Below are 22,461 nucleotides of genomic sequence, written 5' to 3'. Positions count from 1 at the left end.
GCTTTCACTTTATTATCTCCCACAGAATTAATTTTATTTACTTATTTTAGTTTTATGTGGGTTCTTTTTGTATGAATATATTCCTAAACATAAATTTAAATAAAGCGTATACAAATAAACATTATTATTAGGTGTCAGTCTTTTTTCTTTTATCAATTACTCTTATTTAAATCTTATTTTTATTGTCTAATTATATTTTTGTCCATTTACATGTCCATTGTTTATTTATTATATTTTTTTTGTATTCTTGTTTTTAAATTCTTTTTTTTTATTTTTCACTTTTTCTTTATTTAAATGTTTTTTATTTTTAACTTTTTATTCTGTTTATAGCAGTAGCTTATTTTGTCTCTATTTTATCATTCTCTCGTTATTTTTTTTAGTTTACAGATTTTTGGTTTTACTTTATCAAACTTTTTAAAATAATATTTTCTTTGTATTTATTTTGTATTTGAACATCTGTAACTGGTTTCTGACCATTTTTGCGTGAATACGAAGGGACGTCTAGTTATTTCCCTTCTCTCACTTTTTAGAGAGAGAAAGTGTCAAATTAAACAGTTTAGCTTCAAAGTTCATTATTGAATTACTTTACAAAATAAGTCCTGTAAAGTAATTGTAAAGTTTTTCAATAGAAAAGTAAAAAACTGATTTTTCTTATTTATTTCCCTGAAAATCATCATATGAGTCCTTATTTTAATCTCAGTTTGGAACCACTGATCCATATTCTGTATTGATTGTATTGATTACATTGGTTATATTTGTTGCATTGGTTGTGTTTTGTCCGACAGAGAGTCAGTCCGAGACGGAGCAGGTAGCACCAGAAGCTCAAGACCTCAGCGGCGTCAACCCCCCAGCAGACTCAGGCCACGCCCTCGCCGTTGATAGCCCCGCCCCATCCGACCAGGAAGGGGAGGAGTCAATGCCTTCAAGCCCCGCCCACGAACCAAGCCACGGTTAGTCATGGGAACCAAGCTGAAGAATGGTCGAACATTAAAACAAAACAAAATCATTTCAAATTGAACTTTGTGTTGATTTAACATATTTTGATTCATCTTTTGTTGTTTATTTTAAAATAAAGTTTGACTGTGTGTGAAATATTTGAATATATAAGCAATAAATGGTCAAAATAACCTAATTTAATGATAAATGGGTCATAAATGTCATGTTTTATATTATTTCTATTACATTCCGAACATTTTATTTATCTCCTTGCAGTAAAAGTCGTGTTTCTCCCGGTGTTTTTAGTCTCTAGCCGGTGATTTTGACAGATGTTAGTTTGTGTTGCAGCTTGCAGTCCAGCTGCCGGTGAAGCTGAGCAGCAGGAGACTGAAACACCAGAGCAGCCGGACCAGCAGGCGGCGCCAGAGACCAGAGCGACACCAGCAAAATATCCTCCACAGAGCAGCAGCAGCAGCAGCAGCAGCAGCAGCAGCAAGGTAACGCCGCCACCTGAGCTGAATGAAGTCCTTCTCATAGATCCACATAAAAATATCAACATCAGTTTAAAAGAAGGATGTTTTTAAGATATTTTTACCAACTTACATCTCTGTCAGAGAGCTCTTTCTGATGGGTAACTGAAGCCACTCCTCACCACCAGATTCCATTGATGAAAACGGAAATTTTATGTAACAGATCACGGGACTTAGCTGTGCTACCGCTGCCCCCATCAATGAACTAACACATGAGTTCAGATTTGAGCTAATCTCTTAAAATGCCAAAGTCACACAATGATACAGAAAAACTGACAGATTGAGTCAGCAGTACACCAGCAACTCCTGTGTTCTATGAGGTAAAATTACTGTTTTTGCCAATGGAGTCTGGTGTGTTTGAAGAGAACAAAGAACAGCTTCAGGTCCCCATCAGAAAACAACCGAAAAGGAAAAAGTAGGGAGCAGGAAAACTGATTTTAACCTCCTAAGAAGAATAAATCAAAACATTCAGACCAGTCTGAGTGTGATAAGTCGTCCGTTTGGTGCTGATTTCGGCTCCTTGAATGTCTCCTGCAGGCGGAGAGCGCCGACGACGATGACTGCCACAGCAACAAAAGTCTGGACCTGAACTTCGGCAAAAAGCTCATCGACTTCAAGCTCTCCACGTCCTCAGACCCCGCCCAGGAGGAGCAACCCTCTGCGTCCTCTTCCTCATCTTCCTCCACCTCATCCTCCTCTACCTCTGCTCCCCAAGTAGCCACAGAGAGCCAAGAGAAGGAGAAAGGCGCTCCACCATCATCCTCTAGCGGCCCCGCGGTGAAGCAGCAGCCGGACTACAAACATGTCTGCCGAGTGTGTAAGAAGAGCTTCCGCTACGCCACCACCCTCGCTCGCCACGAGAGGGCGCACCTGAGCGAGGACACGCCGACTCCAGCGCCGACGGAGGAGGTCCCGCCAGCGAAAGAGGAGGCGGCAGAGGGCGACGACGGCTCCAAACCGACGGAGGAGGAGAAAGAAGAGGAGCAGAGGACGGAGATGGAGGAGGAGGGAGGGGAGAGCGACGGAGGGGAGAGCGGGGAGTCGGGGGAGGAGGAGGAGAAGGAGAAGGAGGAGAGGAGCGACGAGGAGGCGTCAGAACCAAAGAGTTTAGAGGGAGGAGAGGCGTCTGGAGGACGAGTCGACAAGAGGAAGAAGATCTGTAACGTCTGCGGGAAAAGATTCTGGTCTCTGCAGGACCTGACCAGACACATGAGGTCCCACACAGGTAAGAAACCCACTCACCTGGAAACTGTCTCAGCTGGAGTTTAATCTGTAGTTTGGGTTTTTATCATCTAATTATCTTATTAGTTTTTTTAATGACTTTATATGTTTATTTATTCTATTTTATTAGATGTTGTGCTTTAAGTTTTAATTTATTTTTATACATTTTGTTTATTAGCTTTATGATTTTATTTATTCTTATATTTATTTATTGATTACGTTTTGGCTGTTATGATTTAAATATGAAAAATGAAAGTAAATTAAAACTTAATTCTATTAACTTGATATTCATATTTATTTTTTTTCATTTTTACATTTTTATTTTATAGATTTATTAATAGTGTTTGTTTGCATTTTAGTTTTTGTATATTTTAACTATATTTTATTCAAATATTTAAACATTTATTTCTATTTATTTACATTTAATTTTATTTTATCAACTGTTGCATGTTTTTACGATTTTAGTTCAGATATTTTTAGTTTCCTGTAATTAACAATTAAAAACAGAATCTTAGATGTTCATAAGTATTTATTTTGTATTTCTTAAATTGTTTATTAATTTTCATTTTCATTTATTCATTTTTAATTATTAAAATTATGTTATAGTTTGATTTATTTTATAATTATATTATTACTACTAGCAGTGTTAGCATTATTGTCATTATTATTATTGTTATAATTGTTTGTATATTTTAAGGTTATAATAGCAACAATAGTATTTATAATTCCCTGGAAGTTTTTGTTCTTCCATCATAATTTGTAGGAGTATAAGGATTTTATTTTTTACTTCCTGTTGCGTCGTTGATCTACTTTATAAAGTCTAACCCCCCCATGCCCCCCCCCCTCCCCAGGTGAGCGGCCCTATCAGTGTCAGACCTGTGAGAGGACTTTCACCCTGAAGCACAGCCTGGTTCGCCACCAAAGGATCCACCTGAAGCCCCGCGGCGCCGACGGGGCCTCGGCCGGGAACGACGACGCCAGCGAGGACGGAGACTCCTGCGCCCCGACCCCGACCTCCACCTGCCCGCCCTCGGAGAACGAGAGCGAGTGCGGCAGCGGTGGCGCTGCCGCCGGGGCCAAGGAGCTGGAGGAGGAGGACGTTAAGGAGGAAGGCGAGGAGGAGGAGGAGGAAGAAGAAGAACCGGATTCAGAACCACCAGCCGCCATCGTGCCTGACGACCCGAACGCTGAAGAAAAATCCGAACTGTCTGCAGAAACGCAAACTCCCAGCCGACAAGCTACTGACATAATGACAACTACTGGCGACGACTCCGCAGCCAACGACCTGAAATCAACGCCCGAATCGAACATCTCCAAAGACCCCTCTTCCTCTTCCTCATCCTCATCCTCCAGCTCTCCACCAGAGGAGCCCGCGACGGCCGCCCCAGCTGAGGGCTTCATCCAGGGGCTGCTGGAGATCCATGCCAAGCCCCCACTGGAGCACATCCTGCCCAACGGAGAGCCTCCTCTGGTGGGGGTGGACTGAGGGGAACCCCCCCCCGGCTGTCAGCACAGTGCCATACGACGGGAAGACGCTACACCATTGATGATGATGATGATGATGATGATGCAAAAACCAGCCCGGAAACTTTTTTGATAGAAAGACGAAAACCTCGTTTTCTTGAAGTGCCTTACTACTAGTCCTACTTCTAAGAGATGTTTTTTGCTATATCTTTATCTGCATTATTACGGAGGATGGATCTAATTTTTATAGCTTTTTATGATGACAATGATTTGCATTACTATTTTTTTGTGCGGGGAATCTATATTTCAGCAATAAAAAGAATAAAGTTATGATTTATTATTGTTCTAGATTCTGTTTGAGAATTGATGATCAACTTAGATGGAGATGCAGATGGACAGATGAAGACTGAGATGGACTGTCGATATCTGCGTTTATTCTTCTGTATTTAAATCTCCGGCCACACAGCGGAGACCGAACCAATTTTAAGATTCGAACCAGCTTTGGATTCGAGAGCGAACTAGTCAAAGTGGGGAAGTTGATCTTTTTTTTTTTTTTTTTAATCTGCCAGCTTGCAGCGGCTTTTCAAAATTCGCCAGCCGCTTCTGCTGTTTGACCGGCCGTGCAGATATTTTTGGCGCTGGCTGGCGGGCCGCCGAAGTGGCTGGTTTGAACCCAGTTTCACCAGCAAATGACGACTTCCACCGATGTTTGGTTCGTCGTCTCCCCCAACTGTGCGACAAAGGAAGCTTTTTGTAACTGGAAACCACCGAAAACACCGGCGCCTCGTCGTTCGTTTTTTGGCTCGCTTCCGTACCGAACTCGGCTGGCTCAGAAAACTTAAAAAAAACAAAAAAAAAAACATTAACGAACTTCTTAAAGTCGCATCAGATTTCTGTGTGGAAAGGAACTGTTGAAGGGGGGCAGATATAGTGTTGATCAGTTTGTGTTCTCCATGTTTTTTTTTAAAACCCATCACACTATTGATCCCTTTTACCCCTCAAAGCCACCCTGTGAGTTGGTTTGTGTGTTAATAATTTCTCATTCATAATCATTCTCAGTTGATTCCATGTGTGTACAGAGTTGAACTTGTGGCACGTGATGTTAGAGTATTTTCTGTTTTTTTTGCGTGTGTGCGATTATCAGTGACATTTAGGTGTAGGGAGGGGAATTCTTGTGTTTTGTGGATTATTATTATTTTTTTTTTTTTATAACTGAACAAATCAAATTTTTTGTTTTTTTTGTGTGTGTGTGTGTGCAAATGTGTGTGACTCCCACCTGTCTCTCTCATCATCACCCCCTAGTGTTCATTTAGGGTTTATTACAGGGCCTCCATCGTGCTAACGTACATCGCCGCTAACACGTGATCCAGGTTCAGTTTACCTCAACTTCTGCTTTTTAACTGCAACCATTAAAACAACAGATGAGCAGCTCTGTAGCCGAACCCTTTGAATCCTACGTCTTCCTAAGCGGGCTAGCAGAGCTTATTCTTTGCTAGCCTGGTTTCCACTGTGGGCCAAATCGGAGCTAGCCAGGGCTAACTTGTCAGCGTGGCTTCAGACACAGCTAGCCAAGGCTAACGTGTCTAAGTAGTTACTGGTTCAGCTTGCACAATGACCCAGACAGAGCTAACCAAGGCTAACTCGGTATCAACAACAGTGTAATACAGAAATAGCACGGGCTATGTCATTGCTAGCCTGGTTTGCGCAATGAGCCTTAACGCACATACACTAGAAAAACAGTCCTAGCATTCGCCACAACTTATAAGAGGTCTAACACTAGCTAGCTGTAGTTATTAGCCTGCGTTGGCTAAAATGAAGTCAGCCATAGGATCGAGTACAAGCTAGCAAGGGCTAACGGACCAGACCAGACAAGTTAACTAAGCTAACAAAGGATCAGCTTGCTTACCTAGCTTTGTTTGGTCTGTTAGTGTGAGCTAGCTCTTATCATTAGCCTGGAATTTGATTAGTGGGCCCTAAGATATCAACCACGGGCTCAAAACACATGCTAACTAGGGGTAACTGCCCAAACCAGACAGGTTAACCAAGCTAACAAAGGATTAGCTTGTGTTAGTAGTTTTGTATGGTCAGTTAGCTTAAACTAGCTCATATCATTAGCCTGGAATTTGCTTACTGGCTTGCTAGGGCTAACTGATCAAACCAGACAAGTTAATCAAGCTAACACACCGCTAAGTTGGTTAACAGCATTTCTAGGCCTAATCCTTCCAGTATTATCTCAGTGTCTTGACTTGGCCCTGGACCGCTTTCGTACTGTTTGTTCCTATTTAGCCTTTTCTTATGCGAAAGTCCACTTTAGGTCCTGTCCCTCTTTCCCGCTCCGGTCTATGAGGCCAACACCTGAAGTAAACAGTCACTGAGGTTATTAGATACCTGAACATGACACATGGTTACGAATTTGGCGGTAGAGACAATCAGTTTTTTTCAAACAAAAAACAGATCACTTTTTTTTTAATTGAACCCCTCAAGTGAATCTCGGTATGATTTCCAGAAGGAGCTAGATGACAGGATGGATGGACGGATGGACGGATGGATGGATGGATGGATGGTCGGTCGGGGGAGCGTGAGTGAACTGTATTACCCTGCTGCACACACAAACACAAGTAAAGGGCTAATTCACCCCCTCGCACCAACCGACCCGGACATTTCCACAACAGACACGTAGTTCGCATCACTTATTGATACCGATGCCGCGACCAGAGGGGACGGGTAGTGTGTATGTGTTCTTTCCTTTTTCGTGTGAAGATGAATATAGCTAATTTTTCCTCTTGTACATTTTTGTCTCTGTTTTTTAAAAAAAATATACGTATATATATATATATATATTAAGCAACCTCATAATCAAAACGAATCGAACCTCAGCGGCTCATAACGGAACTGTAAGGCAGCGACGGTCAGTCACGGCGTCGGTCAAAAAGAAGCAAGAATTATTGATCAACCACAACCGGACCGGCTGCGTGACTGACTGGACGCTGCTGTGAACTGGCACTAACAACTTCCAAAACTACTACTACTACTACTTCTACTACTACTTTGGTGGAAAATCGCAACACAATCAAAAGAGAAAGAGAGCGAGGGAGTTTCCACTGGTCCCAGCACTTAGCAGGAGTGTGTTTGAAGACGAAGTTCCCTTAAATTATATTAAAATATCATTATCTCAGATGCAGAGCACCCGATGTACTCCAGAGCCTTTCGTTTTGATAGAAAAAATGATCTAATGTCTCATTTTATTGCCTCAACGCTTCCTTTTCCTTTCCGCCATCTTTGTCGGTGGCTAATGCCTCCTGCTAAAAAGTTACGGAGGAACCGAAAATTGAATTAAATATATAGATTTGTTGTCGCAGAATGAGAAAACCTTGGTGGCTTCATGACTGGATGGGAGCGCCAACGGTTAACCATGCTAACTGTCGTCTGTTAGCTTGGTTGCTAATGGAACGACAAGTTCTCACGCACCATTGTTTCCTGACTCATAATTGCCAACAAAGCCTCTGACTTTTGCAAGGCAGTTTATAATCCTCTAATTGAGGAGTTTAAAGAGTTTCACAGAGTTACTAGGGTGAATCCACTGGCCACAGAAAACTAATTTAATCCTTAAAATGACGTCACTTTGTTGTCCGTGCCTTGGAACTGTTGTCCTCCCTTAGTCTCGCTAAATGTCATCACGAAAACCCCCAAACTGAGATCCTATGTAACGCTGACACCCGCTGGTGAACGCAGGCTACTACTGAAAGACGTATTCGCTCAACGGCCTTCACTCGAAGAAAAAGATAATCAAATTCTGAATTAAGCTGAACGGACGGGTCATTAAACGTTGGACTCTTATTTTTCCATATCTATGAAGAAACTCTCTCTTTCTCTCTCTCGACTGTTTAATGTTTTGTTCGCTCTATCTGTACATCCCTCTCCCTCGGGTATGAATGCATTAACGTACGTCTGACTCTGTGTGTGTGTGTGCACGGCCATATGAATACTGGACTTCCATTCGAATGCACATGGACTGTTTTTAAATGTATTTATTTGGAGCCCAGGTGTGTGAGTGTGTGTGTGTGTGTGTGTGTGTGTGTGTGTGTGAGTGTGGATGCCTTCGTTTCTACAATGACTTGAGAAGAAGCCATGTATTGAAAATATCACATTTATGCTGCAGAACTGTTTTGAGGAACTGATGGTTTGTGTTGTGGACTAAACCGGCTTGCCGTAGGACGACGACGGCGGCGGCGGCGTGCCGGGGTGCAAATCGGACTAGCAATAAGAACCCCTCTGAATCCAAAAAGCTTTATGTAGATCTCCTGTATATGAGTTGAGAACAGACTGTCTGGGTCTCTTGGTTTTGTTGTTTATTTGTTAGTTTGGCTGAAAAATGATTTTTTTGTTGTGTTCATTTTTTTCTCTATGACATATAAATGAGTATAAAACTGTGAAAATCCATTGTGTTCAGTTAAAGGGTGAGTTTTAGGTTAGTTTTTTTTTTTGCATGTTAATCTAATTTGTTCAATTATGGATGATTTCTCCTTTCTCCATCTCTGCTCACACACACACACACACACACATATATATATAAATATGAAAATATATATAATCTCGCTCTCAGGGTCTTTCACAAATCCATTATTCGAAAATGCTTCATGTTCTTATTTCCTGAGTTGCAACTTGTTCTTTCCAAGTCCTGATTATTTTGTCTTTTTTTAAAAAAAAAAAAAGATTCAGAACTGTCAATCACTACATTTAGCACTTGACTGTGAACTCGTCATCGCCGAACATATAAAAGATGTCGAATTTTGGTGTTAAAAAGCCAGAATTTAATCGACACCCCCCCCCCTTTCCTGCTCACTCGGCCATTTTGGTTCAAACCTTTTCTGTTTCCTGTTTCCTGGTTTAACCCCCGTGTAACTTCCTCTCCTGGTCGGAGGTCAAAGGGAACGTCGGGGAGGAGATTTAAACCTCCTCCAACACACACAAACACTCACACACAGATGCTGGACCTCAATCAGAAAGCATTAACACGCGATCACGTGGAGGATTTCTCTCGGTGGTTGTTTCCATCCTTCCCTCCGTCGCCCTCGTCTCCTCCCCCCTGCTGTTAGTAAGACATGACCGTGTTTCACAAAGTCAAGAGATGTAAACCCGTTCTGTATTCAACCCAATAAGAAAAAGCAATAAAGATTATATTAAGGAAAGATGTGTGAATCAAATGCTGTCCGTGGTTTTGTTTTTCTTTAACAAATGTAGGAAATACAGGGAAATGCCTTTCTTGATGTTGAGTTGTGAATTTTGTAGGATTCATTCGGACCATTAGCTGCCACAACAACACACATCAAACACGATGTGGGCGCCACGATGCCTCGCCTGGTCCCACAGTCTGTAATAATAATAGTAGTCTCCATCTTCTCTCTGTTTCCTCCATCTTTCAGGAAATCTGTGTGAAAACGCTCTGATTAGATTTGGCTGCCTTTATGATGCCGTTAGGTTTTTCCTCACTCACACCAGCTCCCACTAACACAAGAACTGTTATGTCCTCCTAAACTGGAGTGTGCAGACGGAGGCTGGAAACCACTGTGGCAGGAAAATGTGTTTCCACTGGGTGTCACCAGAGTGAAGGTGTGTGTGTGATGGTGAACCAGCCCCCCCATCAGCATCCACTGGTACCAACCACATCAGCCAGCTGGTCACCAAGGGGTTAAATAACTAGTTAGTCAGTGTGTCAGTGTGTAGTGGAGGTCTATAGTGTTTCTGTTGTTCTGGATCAACATGTTCTCTGTCTCTCTTTAGTCTCATCTGATGAACAACATGTCTGATTCCTGGATTTCCTCCATGTTTCTCCAGTCTGAAGTCTTTTCTCACTCATTCTGCTTCACTGACTTCTGGAACCTTCTAGCTGAGGTTGGACACATTTTAGGGACATGAAGAAGAAGAAGGTCCTCCAAGAAACAATTACAGAGATTACAGAGATACAAGGGGTAAACCATGTAAAGCTGTTCTTAGGAACTTGGAAATGAGAAGAATATGGGACCTTCAACTCACTGATGCTGCAGGAAATATCATCATCAAAATGCCTTCACTTCTAAAACTACATTTAGAGTTTAATGCTTAATGTGAAACATACACATGAAGTCAACCTCTGGAGTTTTTCCCACAGAAAGCTGTCGTTATTGCCACTGTTCACGTTCTGGAGCAGCTTTCTGCCACCAGATAACACCACCTCCACAATTAGACCTGACCAAAGTGCCTCCTACATAATAATGATCCAATAACATAATAAGATGGACATTCTGCATTATGAGTACTTAAACCTTTATAATCCTTTAGCACTTTAACTGAAGCAACATTTTAAATGCAGAACTTTTAACTCTTAACAAAGTATATAAAAATCTATAATTATTGGAGTCCGTAAATGAACCAAAATATGTTGTAAGCAGAACCCAATTTTAATTTTAGCTGATTTTAGCTGCCATAAGAAGTCACTGGTGATTAATGAGGAGCTGGAAGATGGAATGAAAATGAGTGATTTCCCAGTTATATAAATGTACTTCGGGTGTGTAGCTGAACTGATCCTCGGAGTTTTTCAGGTACATTTAATAACATTTAGCCGTCATAAATAATTTTCTTTTGAGGCTCCACTTTAACGTCTCCCCTGCTTCCGGATCGCGCCGTTGTCTACGCAGGCGCACTGTGCGCAGACAACGGCTCCGTGCACGCTGTTCGACTGGAAGCTTCCAGAAGGTTCGATGGATGAAAAACGGCGCAGGACGACGGACCGACGGTTTAACTGTTTTTGCGCTTTTTGTGAAGAGGAAGAAATGACTCAGGTGAGAGGAAGCTCATATTTTATTACTTGAAAGTTCAGGAAAAGTTTGACGCTAAGTGGACAAACCCGAGACCCTCTACGGCGGGCTAGCTAGCTAGCTTACATGCTAAGATATATGTTAGCCCGTTAGCTAGCTAGGTTAGCTTGGCATTAGCTAATGTCGTTTCATTGAACTTGACTGTGAGGCCACACCGGCTGTTTGTGGTGTTGACACTGGATTTTCTTAGCCCATTAAGAGAGTAAATAACTGAGTATATGACACTTGATTAATTTCACAGCAAACATTAGAGCATATAATTCTATTTATTTAATGAAAAGAGAGCAGTTTGCCATGTAAGAGGCACAGCTTTGACAGTCATGTCACCTTGTGGCGAATGCCTGGTCTTCAGCTCTCTTTTCATTTTGAAAACTGATCCACTGCTTCTATCTTTATTTTGACCTGTTTTTAAATGCACATTGACTAAGATCCACCCTAAACCTGCCATGCAAACATTTTTAGTTATTGTTAGTATTTAGTAGTTGAACCTGTCTGCAGGATCCTGAATGTTAACCCAACAACCTAACCTCTACTGGGATTAATGACACTTTAATCACTTCTGTCTGCATGCATATTAATTCCAGGAGCTCCGGACTGTCTTGACGCTACGGCCCATTGGTTTTACGATGGTGGCTGCTTTGTCAACAGAGATCTGCACCGCCTACTTCAGGAAAGGTACATCCAGCGTGTTGGAGGCTTGTAAAAGCATTCTGCGAATTTATAGATCAATGTTGGATTATACTTCACATGTTAACACACCAGCAGCAGCAGCAGTGGTAATCCGTCGTCAGTGCATACACTTATCGTGCCCAGCTACTGTAAAATCAATGTACTTATGTACAGGTTCAGGGAGTAATGGAAAACATGGTACAGCGTTGTGTAGGCAGGATACAAAAAACATAACTATTCCATTACGGTTACAAAAAAATAATCCAATTCTAACACATTTAGTAAAAATTGGGATTATTATTAATTATACAAATTTGATATACATTTTAAAAGGAAAAAAAAAACCTATGAAACAGTCCAGCGGCTGATTTAGCAGCATTATTTCTGTGGTTCGTTACCGGGGGTGTGTGCTCCTTTACTGCCTCTGGATACTGGGTGGTTTCTCACCGTGGTCTTCATCAGGGTGTCCGACAGAGACCAGAGATCCAGCTGTATATTTTCCCCCCGTTTGCCTCCAGGCTGCTGGAGGGAGGTGACATTTGGTTTTGAGATAATCCAAAAGTAACGGAGAGTAATGAAGTTACGTGACTAATAATGCGTCAATAGTCGTATGTCAGTCGAAAGAAAATAACGTTAAGCCAAAAGAATTCTCTTGTAGATTTACATACACATGGTCTGAACTGTAGACAGCTCCTTAAGGTAAAGGAGAAGTGTGAGGGGTCGCGTTCAAAGAAATAAAGTGTATTGTTGCTCTAAAGAGCTACACATGTGGGTGGGGTAAAGAGCCGGCAACTGTGGAGAGGGGGCAGCAGGATATACTGTAAATATTGGTATAACAGCACACATTGTGCTCTCTCCTTGAAAGCATTCTTGGTGTTGCACTTGGTTGTACATGTGGAAAAAAGACAGAAATAGATAGATAACAGATGAAAAGGAGCTAGATGGATGAACGTATTTGGGCAAATGTACTTTAACTGAACCAATTATTGTCATGTAGCCTTACTTATAATTTTGAACTGAGAGCATATTTGTAGTATCTATTTGTCTATTTCATTACAAAAATGTCTTTGAATTTAATTAAACGGTGCATTGTAAAGCCGTCTACACATGTAGACACCCACTACAATGACAACTGCTCCAAACTAAACAGGCAAGTATGTAGTTGGTTCGTACTGTCTACGATTACGACATGCACAACTCTTTTCTGATCCGATTCCAAAGACTAAAACAGCCTGGTTTGGAATAATGTTGGCTGTCGCTGGAAAATGAACAGCGGTTTCCTGTGCTGTAAGTTCAGTGTTTTGTCGACCAGTTAATCCACCCTGACCACCACCTCCTCCTGACATAAAAGCATCGTCATAGAAATTATTCTATGAGGGTTTTCTCCCTTTAACGTAAGCATATGTCGTTTTTGCATCAGTCGCAGTTTGTTGTACTGATGACGCGTGTTTACACCTGATAAAATTGCATCCCTTCATGTGTGTTTTAATTTTCTTTTCCTCTTTATATACTGTGTGGTGAACCACAACTTTTCACTCAGGCAACAAGGTTGTCAGGGTTTCCTGTTGCTCTCTTATTGCTCAATATGTGCACGAAGCTTTTGAGTTATTGCAGCAAATACTCAGACCGGAGAGGCACAATAATCAGACGTATTTCCCTTCAAAACGAACTCAAATTAATCATAACGGAGCCCACGTCTCACCGGACAAGACAATGAACTGTGTGCTGAAACTCTTATTTCTCTTCCTCACATTACACGGTAAGTGATTTTCCTTTTACATTTAAATAAGCAAGAAAAGCAAAAGAAATATGTATGTTTGTAGACGTATTGATAAATGCATCAAGAAATAATTAGACATGAATTATTAAAATTGTGTATTTAATCATAATTATTATTTAAGATTCTTTGGCCTTCCATATCTGCACACCACAATATCTGAAGGAGTACTGGCCATGTTTAGTAATAAAATGATAAAACGGAAGGTGAAGATCATCAGGTTGTTTTGTTATAAGACTGAATATGGGCATTAAATATGAAAAAGTTGAAAAGGCAAGAACTTATTTATGTATAAATAAACATACCTGATGAATATTTATGTCATAAACTGAAATAATTTTCAGTTTGCTGAACAGGGGACAGAGGCCTTGTTAAAATTTGAGAGACTTTCCAAACCTATAAATAGTTTTTTCAGCAAATGAAGTTTATGAAGATTGGTGGGGTATGTGCTTTCCCAAAACAATTGTACCATAAATCAATTAGGGATGAATCATTGATTATCATAAAGTTAACAATCGGAACATTTACAGTGTTCAAATTAGTATGTGAGAAAAGTTTTTATATCTGACTTAATTCAATTGTAGTTAAAATCGTTGTTAATAAACAAAATCTAAAGGACCAACCAAACAATTATCACCTGTATTAGAGAGAAGAACCCACATTTGGAAAAAAGGAAAATTTGAAAAAAAAATTTTTTTTACATTTAATATAGATTTATATATCTCCATTTTGAAACTGAAAAGCAGGCCCAAAGTTCTTTTTTTGTATTAGTTGATAACATTTCATGTAGATTTTATTTTAATTGATTCTTTGAGTTTTTTGTTTGGGTTGTAAGTTGTAAATAAAATATGCACAACATTAAAACATTTTAATGAGATATATAGATGTATAGATGCATTTTTTTTAGACTTCTTTATGAAAATCATCTTTGTCTTTATGGGTGGAAAACACTGGTCGATTATACAATTAGAAAATTGTTAAAGCTAGCTGGCTACACTTAGGCTGCCCATGCCTTGCATCACTCTATGATCACATAATTTTACTGTTGCCTTTAATCAAAATCATTTAATAGTAATACTTAAGTTATAAAGTCATGGATCACATTAGCTGGCCAAGTAAGATAGCTATTTGTTAAAGATAACATTGGAGAACAATTCATCTAGCTAGCCGGCTAGCTGTAACTTAGCTACACAGCATGAATTTGGTTTTGGTTGTTTTGTAATGTTTAATCTTAGTGTCAACAGAATTCACTAGCGTGCACTCACAACAGTATTTTCCCACACTAGCTAGCTAACATCAGCCAGCTAGAACCACAGTATCACAATGCATTTCACATGCTTTGGTAATGTTAGCTTTACCAGCTAATGTTAGATTCACCAGCTAACATTAGCTGGTGAAGCTAACATTACCAGTTTGTGTTTTGTTTTAATCCCCAAAAATGATGAAGGGCCTTCCATGAATCAGATGCCCTGTGATGCTTTTGGCCAGACAGCTTCTCTAGATAAAACTTTTTTCTCTTGTTTGTTGACATTAGCTCTTTTTCTAAGCTACTCTTACTTAGCTAGTGTCAGCGCATATACATGTTGCATCCAGTGGATTTTCTCTAAGGCAGTAGTAGGCAACCAAGATGGTCGGAGAAGGGCTAGCATAATTTTTAAATTCAGTTACAGTCCATTCACACATTAGGTTAGAATCTTTTAAGGCAGTTACTTTAATCTCATGTGGTTGCTTCATCTTGTAAAGGGGTCCTGTGACAAAAGACATTTTATTATTATAGCTTACACTGTAATGACATGAAACATATTCCTAAATAAATGTTTCATCAAATTACTGCACAGGTACTGACACAGTAAATGTATCAAGGTTTGTTTCTTAAACAATTTCTTTATTAACCTTCTGACCTCTCAACTGGCTTCCTGTCTCCCATTAAGTTAAATATGCCTCTATCGCATGTTACAGATGTCATAATCTTTCTTAGCACCAGCATATAAACGCAGTCAGTAATCTTTTCATCTTCATGGAACTGATAAACACTGGAAACTTTCAAGTGCTGCTGTCGTGTGCAACATCGTGTTTTGCTTATCAGCTGCGATCTTGCTCAGCTTCACACCGTCAGTGCTCACAGCAGACGGAAAAGAGCGAGCATGATAACACAAGTGTTATCAGAGTCTGTGATTGAGAGCTGGGGGGGGGGGGTTGTGAGGTACACTAATATCTGTAACTTGTCATTTCAGGTAAACAAGGATCAGAGCTAACCATCAACGTGAGGAAGAATGATTGTGTAACACTTGTGTGTTCCATTGATGAGGTTTTAGGGAAATGTTACTGCCCTTCTTACCCTCAAAACTGCAACATGTGTACAGACATGAGCCTGACTAGTTCTCATGAAATCTACAGAGGCAATTCAGAGAAACATTTTAAGATGCTTGGACTTCAACAGAATAACTCAGGACTGTATGTGTGTCACACATCATACAGCCGAACACTTGGAAAACAGTACAGGATAAATGTGTTTGACGGTAAGTCCTACTTAATTGTGTTAGATTCTATTATTATCCTCTTAGCTTGAATGTTTGTGGCAAGTGGGCTTGTTTGCAAAACTGTCTGAAAGTTGTTTGATCGCTGAGAGCTGATAACAGCTCTGTGGCTTTTCACAATGTTGACTCAAGCAGTGTGTTATTCCCCATTTTTGGGAGATGCAACATGAGTGAAACTCCTCCCCAAGTCTCAAGCAGCCATGGTGACGGATCACTTTAAGTTAATCAGTGAGAAAATGGCCACCTCCTTCACTGTGTTAGTGCAGGGGAACCTGACTAAAGCCATGTGACTAGTTTGAGAAGTTACCTCTTAACATGAACAGTTAATCCTTCAGTTGCCTTAATTATCCTCAAAATAGAGCTACATCCTCTCGTCTCTAAAACAATATATGTGGCCTGCTAGCTAACTTAGTTACTCACACACTAACGTTATCTGACTCGATGTGTTTTAAATTCAGTGACTTCTTATCAGCCTGAAAGCCAAAGAAGTTGTTGAAAATTTCTGTATTTATCAGTCATTTGTGGGGTTTTTTGGCTCCACAATTATGCAAATATTTTATTATCCAAATATCTTTTTTTTTTTTTTTTAAATTCAGGCTTTTCACTGCGGTTATTTTCCGCTGTTATCTTCTATTTGGAAATTTGACTGTGAAAACAACAGTCTTAGTTCACCTTTTTCCTTACTTACTGTACCGTACTGATCAAATGTGCAATGCCAATGATAAGCAAAGTTAATTATTAGTAAAATACTGCATTTTAATATATGAAACACTATAACCTCTTCAAGTAGGTGACACCAAAGTAAAAGTTGTAAATTGAATGTTGTCATCTTTTTTTTTTATCCCATCCTTCAGGTTTTCATCTTTAAAAGTGTTCCTTTGTGTTCTGAGCCCACTAAAAATTTTTCCTTTTTCTTGATTTTGTCAGATCGAGACCCAACCGTTGTGATGGGGACTGTGGGACAATCCATTGTCATGTCATGTGGTACTGAACTGGACACCACGGCCGCCTCAGAGAAACACTGGTGCCGGTTGGCCGATGGAAATTCTTGTCAGCCAAACACGGCCATGGGTCCTGAAATTGAAACCGGAGGGGATTTTAAGATCCTGGATGGTCATGGTTCATTCTCCCTGGAGAAGAATCAACTAGAGCACGTTGATGCAGGATTCTATAGATGCACACTGAGTTTTCGAAATATGACAAAGAGCTATGTAGTGGAACTCCAGGTTAAAGACAAACTGGATTTTTTACAGATCAATCCTGTTCAGGTCACCCCAAAGCCAGGCGAGCAGTTTGAGCTCACATGTGTGTATTCTCAGGATTTGCAAGAATTTCCAAAATCTTGGCTGTGCGATTATGCAGAGTGTCCTGAGACAGTGAGGAGAATAGATGATAGATTCCAGTCTGCCCTATTATTGACTATTGATCATGTGGCTTGCTCAGATATTGACACATTCCAATGTGTGGCAAAGAAGTCAGGGAGCCTTGTATATTCCAACATTTATAGGAAACCTTTGCACCAAAATCTTGTTGTAAATTACCCTATTATGGAACATTCTTTTGTAAAGACCAAGATAGTAAAGGTTAAGGCTTACATTATGCTTAATCTCATTTGTTATAAATCTGAGGGGTACGATTGGGAACCAGCCACAAGTTATCGAGGAGGAAGGAACGATAACTTATATTACGACTATGCTCATTGGTGTAGAGTGATTCGGTCTCAGTGTTTGAAAGAGCATGTCAAAGAGAATGTAAACTCAGTTATTTTAGAAATATGTGTCACGCCAGATCATAATGGAGCAAGATATCGCTGCGCGTCCAGCTGGAGGACCACAGATGTTCAAATCGTTGTCATCGGTATGTATGATATTTATGTGCATATGATTTTGTTTGTTTTAAAAATGCATGGAAAACAGATGCTGCTATAAAGACAGTGATGGATGACACATAATTCTCTCTAGTAAAATGACCTGTGTTTACAGTTTGCAGTTGTGTGGAGAATGAATGAATGAATACTCCACGAGGAGAATCAAGGGGGAACTAGTGTGACATTGTTGTAGCACTGCCAAACCTCAGAGGGAGGGGAGGTCTGGGTATGGTGGAAAAAGTGAGTCTGACTTTGAAACTGGCAAAAACCATCTATCCAAAATCATAACCATACGATTTTAAGTTTCCACCAAATGTGAAGTGAATATTTGCCTCGCGTAACTCTCTCAAATTTGATCACCATGTCATTTAATTTGTGATACTCCTGCGAGTAAACATGAAGATGGGAGAACTGGGGCTTGTGCTAACGTGCTCCATAGAAACGTTTTCAGAATTTCACTGGTAGTCCAACTTTCTTGCAGACCTTTCGCCAACCCTCTCCTATTTTGCCCGCTCTCGGTTGCATGTGAAGTTGGGCCATTGAACTCTGGCTGGCCTACTCCATGTTTGATTAACTGTCGGGGTGATCAGGGCTGAGATCATGTCCTAGACAGCAAACAGTCGGGATTTTGTTGGTCACTAATAGTGAGGGAGTGGTGAGCAGTTGGGCAGCAGCACGGCGTTGTGGGGATATTGAGGTGTTTGGTTTGACCATGAGGATGGTATGAATTGTTCATATGGAAGGCACCAAAAACCCTGTTTGATATTTAGGCATGAGCTTTTGTTTACTCGATGAAACGGTGACAAGACCAAAAACCCTAAAACCACTCTAGCAGTATATTTTAGCCCGATCACTTGTTTGGTTAACAGATTTAAATGTGCTGCTAGTTTTTGCTGGGCTGAAATATGGACAATTCAGTGTAACCCCCAAATCGAAGTCTTTTTTCTTTTTTTTGTTTTACCTTTTTAGTGCTTTTCTCTTTTTATTTAATTCTTGCTTTTTATCTATTCATTGTAGCTACAACATGGTTAAGGCTATGCAAAGGTCTGTGTATCACTTGATAAAATGACAAATGTTAGTGCGAGTCACGCCACTTCCTTACTTCCTCCCTTGGTGCACAAGTCACACTACTTCCTGCACTGCTACTAAATGTTGTAATTGGACGTCTATATTTCATATAACATAAAATGCCAAAATATTGGCTGGTTAGCAACATACCCACTTGTATAGTAACATTTTACTATCTCCATCTTACAGACCCCACTCCTCCTGGACCCATGAAGCCCATACCTCCACAACACTCACCTCCAAGGTTGTGTTATTTATTAGCTAATAATTTGGTATCTGTAGCATTTTCTTGGTTTTCAGAAATGTGTTGCAGTCAGTGTGACTTTGACGCTTCCTGTGAGTAAATATTCCTGTTTTCTAGATCCAACAGTGGCACAGAACACAGTGTGGGCATCATAATAGTGCTGGTCAGCGTAGTCGTCCTGATCATCATTTTGTCTGTTACAGTCAGATGCAAGGGTAAGTAGCAGCCAACACACATATAGAAACTAGTATTCATTTTGAATAATAGGCCACTTCTAATGATTCATTTCCAGATTTTGAGATGTGTCTCTGAGATTTCTGCCTCCATATTGGTGGTGGTAAATTATATTTTTTTAATTGTTGCTTTTAAACACAAGTGCAACATTACTTTGCAGAAACGGTGCCCATGTTATTCAGGACTGTCCACTGTGTCAGTGGGTTTAATAGGAAATATGACCACATATACTGACAGCATGTACGCAGAGTACCATGGAAGCTGTTTCTGTGAATCATAAGTGTGAGTCATAATAATACTGTGCATGGGTAGAGATGTGCATGCTGTTTTTTTTTTTTTTGTATTTTTGCTGTAACTTGATAAGAAGCAACTACAATTTTATGTCTTAGGTCAAAGCGTCAGAGAAAGGTTGTTTACAAGGAGTACACCACTATCAGAAGTTGACATCCATGCAAACATGTACGCTAACTCAGTCGCTGACTATTACAGTCATCATCACCGTCATCAGGTGCCCCCAGCAGGTGAACAAGGTGAAGGTATGAATGATTTATCTGTTTACCAATGTAGCAAACTTTCTTTGGTTGAGTAAATATCAAAGCTGTACAAGTCAGCTGTAGGGGAACCCACAGAGAATTATCACCAGCTCTGATAATTCCTTGGTTCTAAGAGGCTGTGTAAAAACACTGATGTGTGACTGATGTAAAACAGTTTGACAGGAACTCAGCCATAGATGGTTAAATGTTGCTCTCAATGTTTATAGGGGATGACAAGGAGACCTCAAGTAGCTCAGAAGATGAGGTAAGAAATAAATCATTTAAGGGAATGCATTATTTTCATTTACTCACAATCTTTCTCTTAGTGATCCTCAAAATGTTGCAGTTTTTTATTAAAATGTGAAAAAGTAGTCATTTGTAATATATAAAATCATAAAAATATTAGCTAGAAGAAGAAATAGTAAGTGGAAAATGCCAGTTTTTTTTTTTTTTCTTTAAATGTTTGAAGAAATGCAAGTGAATTGAACCACGAGTCAAAATAGCTGAAAAATATTCATAAAATGTCCTAAATATATTAGGGAAAATGTCTGATCTGATGTCTGATAAAATGTGGAACTGTGCAAAAAATATCTAAGAAATATTAGTAAATTGTAAAATGACAGAAAAAGATGGTAAAATGTCAGACAATATTTTTTAATGTGTGAAAAAGTATCCAAAAAGTGAGTATCCAAAAAGTATGAGTATTGTCTGAAAGTTTGGATGTTGGAAATATATTGGTAAAATGTGTAAAAACATCAATCAATCAATCAAGAGTTTGTCACATTACATGAAGTACCGGGCAGTGAAATTCTTGTCTTTTGTTCCCTCACACAACAAGAAAGTACTATAATATATAATAAGGTATATACAACTATATATAATAACAAAACATTTACATAAGCATTAATTTTATATCAAATATTCATAGAATAAAACAGAAAAATATTAATTGAATGTATGACAAATATTCACAAAATGTCATTAAAAAAAAGTAAATTATCTGTTGAAATCCAATGTCTGCACTACATACTGTTCATAGTCTGTTCATAGCAGCTCACCACAGGTGCTCTGATTAGCCCTTTCAATATTCACATGTCCTGTTATTAACTTGTTTGTTATTCCTGCTCAGTGACTCTGTGTCCTTACTTCTTTCCACCTCGCTCCCCAGTTTGAGGACCTGTCTGGTTGCCCAAAGTCCTCTGTCGGGCCAGAAAAAACAGATTACGTCAGGGTTAAACCGGGAGGAGCCGCCTGGGCTGCAGATAATTGTATCAACATGTCGGGCGTGAGTAGAAAAGATGAGGCGGGAAACACGAGTGAGACGAATACAGGAGGAGGAGCTCGGAGTAGCTTGGTGCAGGATAACGACATGGAGGACGACGAGGAAGATGAGGTCACCTACACCCACGTGATCATCAAACCCAAAGTTGGAAGCCAGTAGCTGCAGTGGCTGTAACTGTTGTTGTTGTACACTCGGTGACGTCTCTCTACGAAACGAGTGGACGTCTTTGCAGCGTTTGAAAGTTAGACAAAACCTCATACTCACATCAGTTAGTATCCTGGCAGCTAACGTTAGCAGCATGAAGGTAATCTGTTTATTTTTGTCGTGTCTCAACTCATGACTGATGAGGGCTCTACTTCTGATATGACCTGATAGATAATACATAGAGGTAAAGATGATTTTTCTATTGTATTGTGTGTAGAGTATGTTTTATTAACTGTGCCATGTAAGTGTATAGCAGGTTTAGCCTTGTATAAAATGTATATTCACAAATAAACGTATTGCCACTTCACAAACCTTCTGCTGTTGGTCATTGTAGACTGTAGATGTAAAAATCAGTGAACTTAATAGTTATTTAGTGTTCTCATAGCTACTTATTTAACTAAACTAGAATCCAACATGCAACGTAGGTTTTACTGGTTTTCATGAAACCATTAGCTCAGTGTTTAATATTAGGACTGATGTTTTTGGTGTGAAACTGTCAAACTATATAAGAAAGAAGTTACTTTTATTCAACCAGCAAGTTTTTTTCTTGATTGGAAATGACACAGGCGTCTCCCAGAAGATAATAAGACGATGTACAAGAGGGATCATTGTGGGGAAAAATATTTCTCAGCTTTTATTTACATTTGAACAAAGAGTGGCACGTCCACAGTTATTCATACCCTTTGCAAACTGTCACAGTCGATGGGAAAATCCAAATAGTCCAAGCTGTCCTAAAGCATCCTAATGATCCTGATTCATTGGGAGCAGCTGTTTTAATCAACTCCACAGGTGAAGAACAGCAGCTCTCTGCAGCTGGTTTGTGGACAGTAGTGATGGTAGATGAGGCCTCGTGAAGCGTTGCGGCTCATCACCCAAACTGTATTGATACTGTGTCACTGTATTACTCAATACGGACACCTGCTGGATCGTAAACATTATTGCAGGCAACCTAGTTGAGAGACTCCACTGACAAACTGATTAAATGACCTAGTATACACACATATTGTATTATTTTATATCTTAATCTAAGTGTAAAATATC

The 22,461-nt window shown here is 39.8% G+C and overlaps 2 protein-coding genes across 3 annotated transcripts in view; both read left to right on the top strand.

Annotated features, from left to right (window-relative positions):
* Positions 1 to 9,355, top strand: part of rreb1a (ras responsive element binding protein 1a) — a 69,104-nt gene extending 59,749 nt beyond the window's left edge. Inside the window, exons 16-19 of the mRNA XM_070852634.1 lie at positions 786 to 950; positions 1,285 to 1,433; positions 2,004 to 2,691; positions 3,539 to 9,355. Coding sequence (XP_070708735.1) covers positions 786 to 950; positions 1,285 to 1,433; positions 2,004 to 2,691; positions 3,539 to 4,173 — 1,637 coding nt within the window. The 3' untranslated portion in view covers positions 4,174 to 9,355. The remainder of the gene's footprint in view (positions 1 to 785; positions 951 to 1,284; positions 1,434 to 2,003; positions 2,692 to 3,538) is intronic.
* An 8,134-nt stretch (positions 9,356 to 17,489) lies between these two features.
* On the top strand, positions 17,490 to 21,558 carry LOC139221475 (uncharacterized). 2 transcript variants are annotated; one of them, XM_070853400.1, is made up of 6 exons: positions 17,490 to 17,845; positions 19,113 to 19,167; positions 19,285 to 19,382; positions 19,791 to 19,937; positions 20,162 to 20,199; positions 21,103 to 21,558. In XM_070853400.1, exons 1-6 carry the CDS (start codon positions 17,536 to 17,538, stop codon positions 21,373 to 21,375), a joined length of 921 nt encoding a protein of 306 aa, XP_070709501.1. In that variant the 5' UTR covers positions 17,490 to 17,535; the 3' UTR covers positions 21,376 to 21,558. The 2 variants fall into 2 exon arrangements, with proteins under 2 accessions (XP_070709501.1, XP_070709502.1); XM_070853401.1 differs by lacking the exon at positions 17,490 to 17,845 and having other exon boundaries at positions 19,112 to 19,167.
* The last annotated feature ends 903 nt before the right edge of the window (positions 21,559 to 22,461 follow it).

The sequence above is a fragment of the Pempheris klunzingeri genome, chromosome 21 (assembly GCF_042242105.1).
Source record: "Pempheris klunzingeri isolate RE-2024b chromosome 21, fPemKlu1.hap1, whole genome shotgun sequence".
NCBI lineage: Eukaryota > Metazoa > Chordata > Actinopteri > Acropomatiformes > Pempheridae > Pempheris > Pempheris klunzingeri.
Note: the sequence above shows the minus strand (reverse complement) of the source record. Positions and strands in the feature narration are given on the sequence as shown.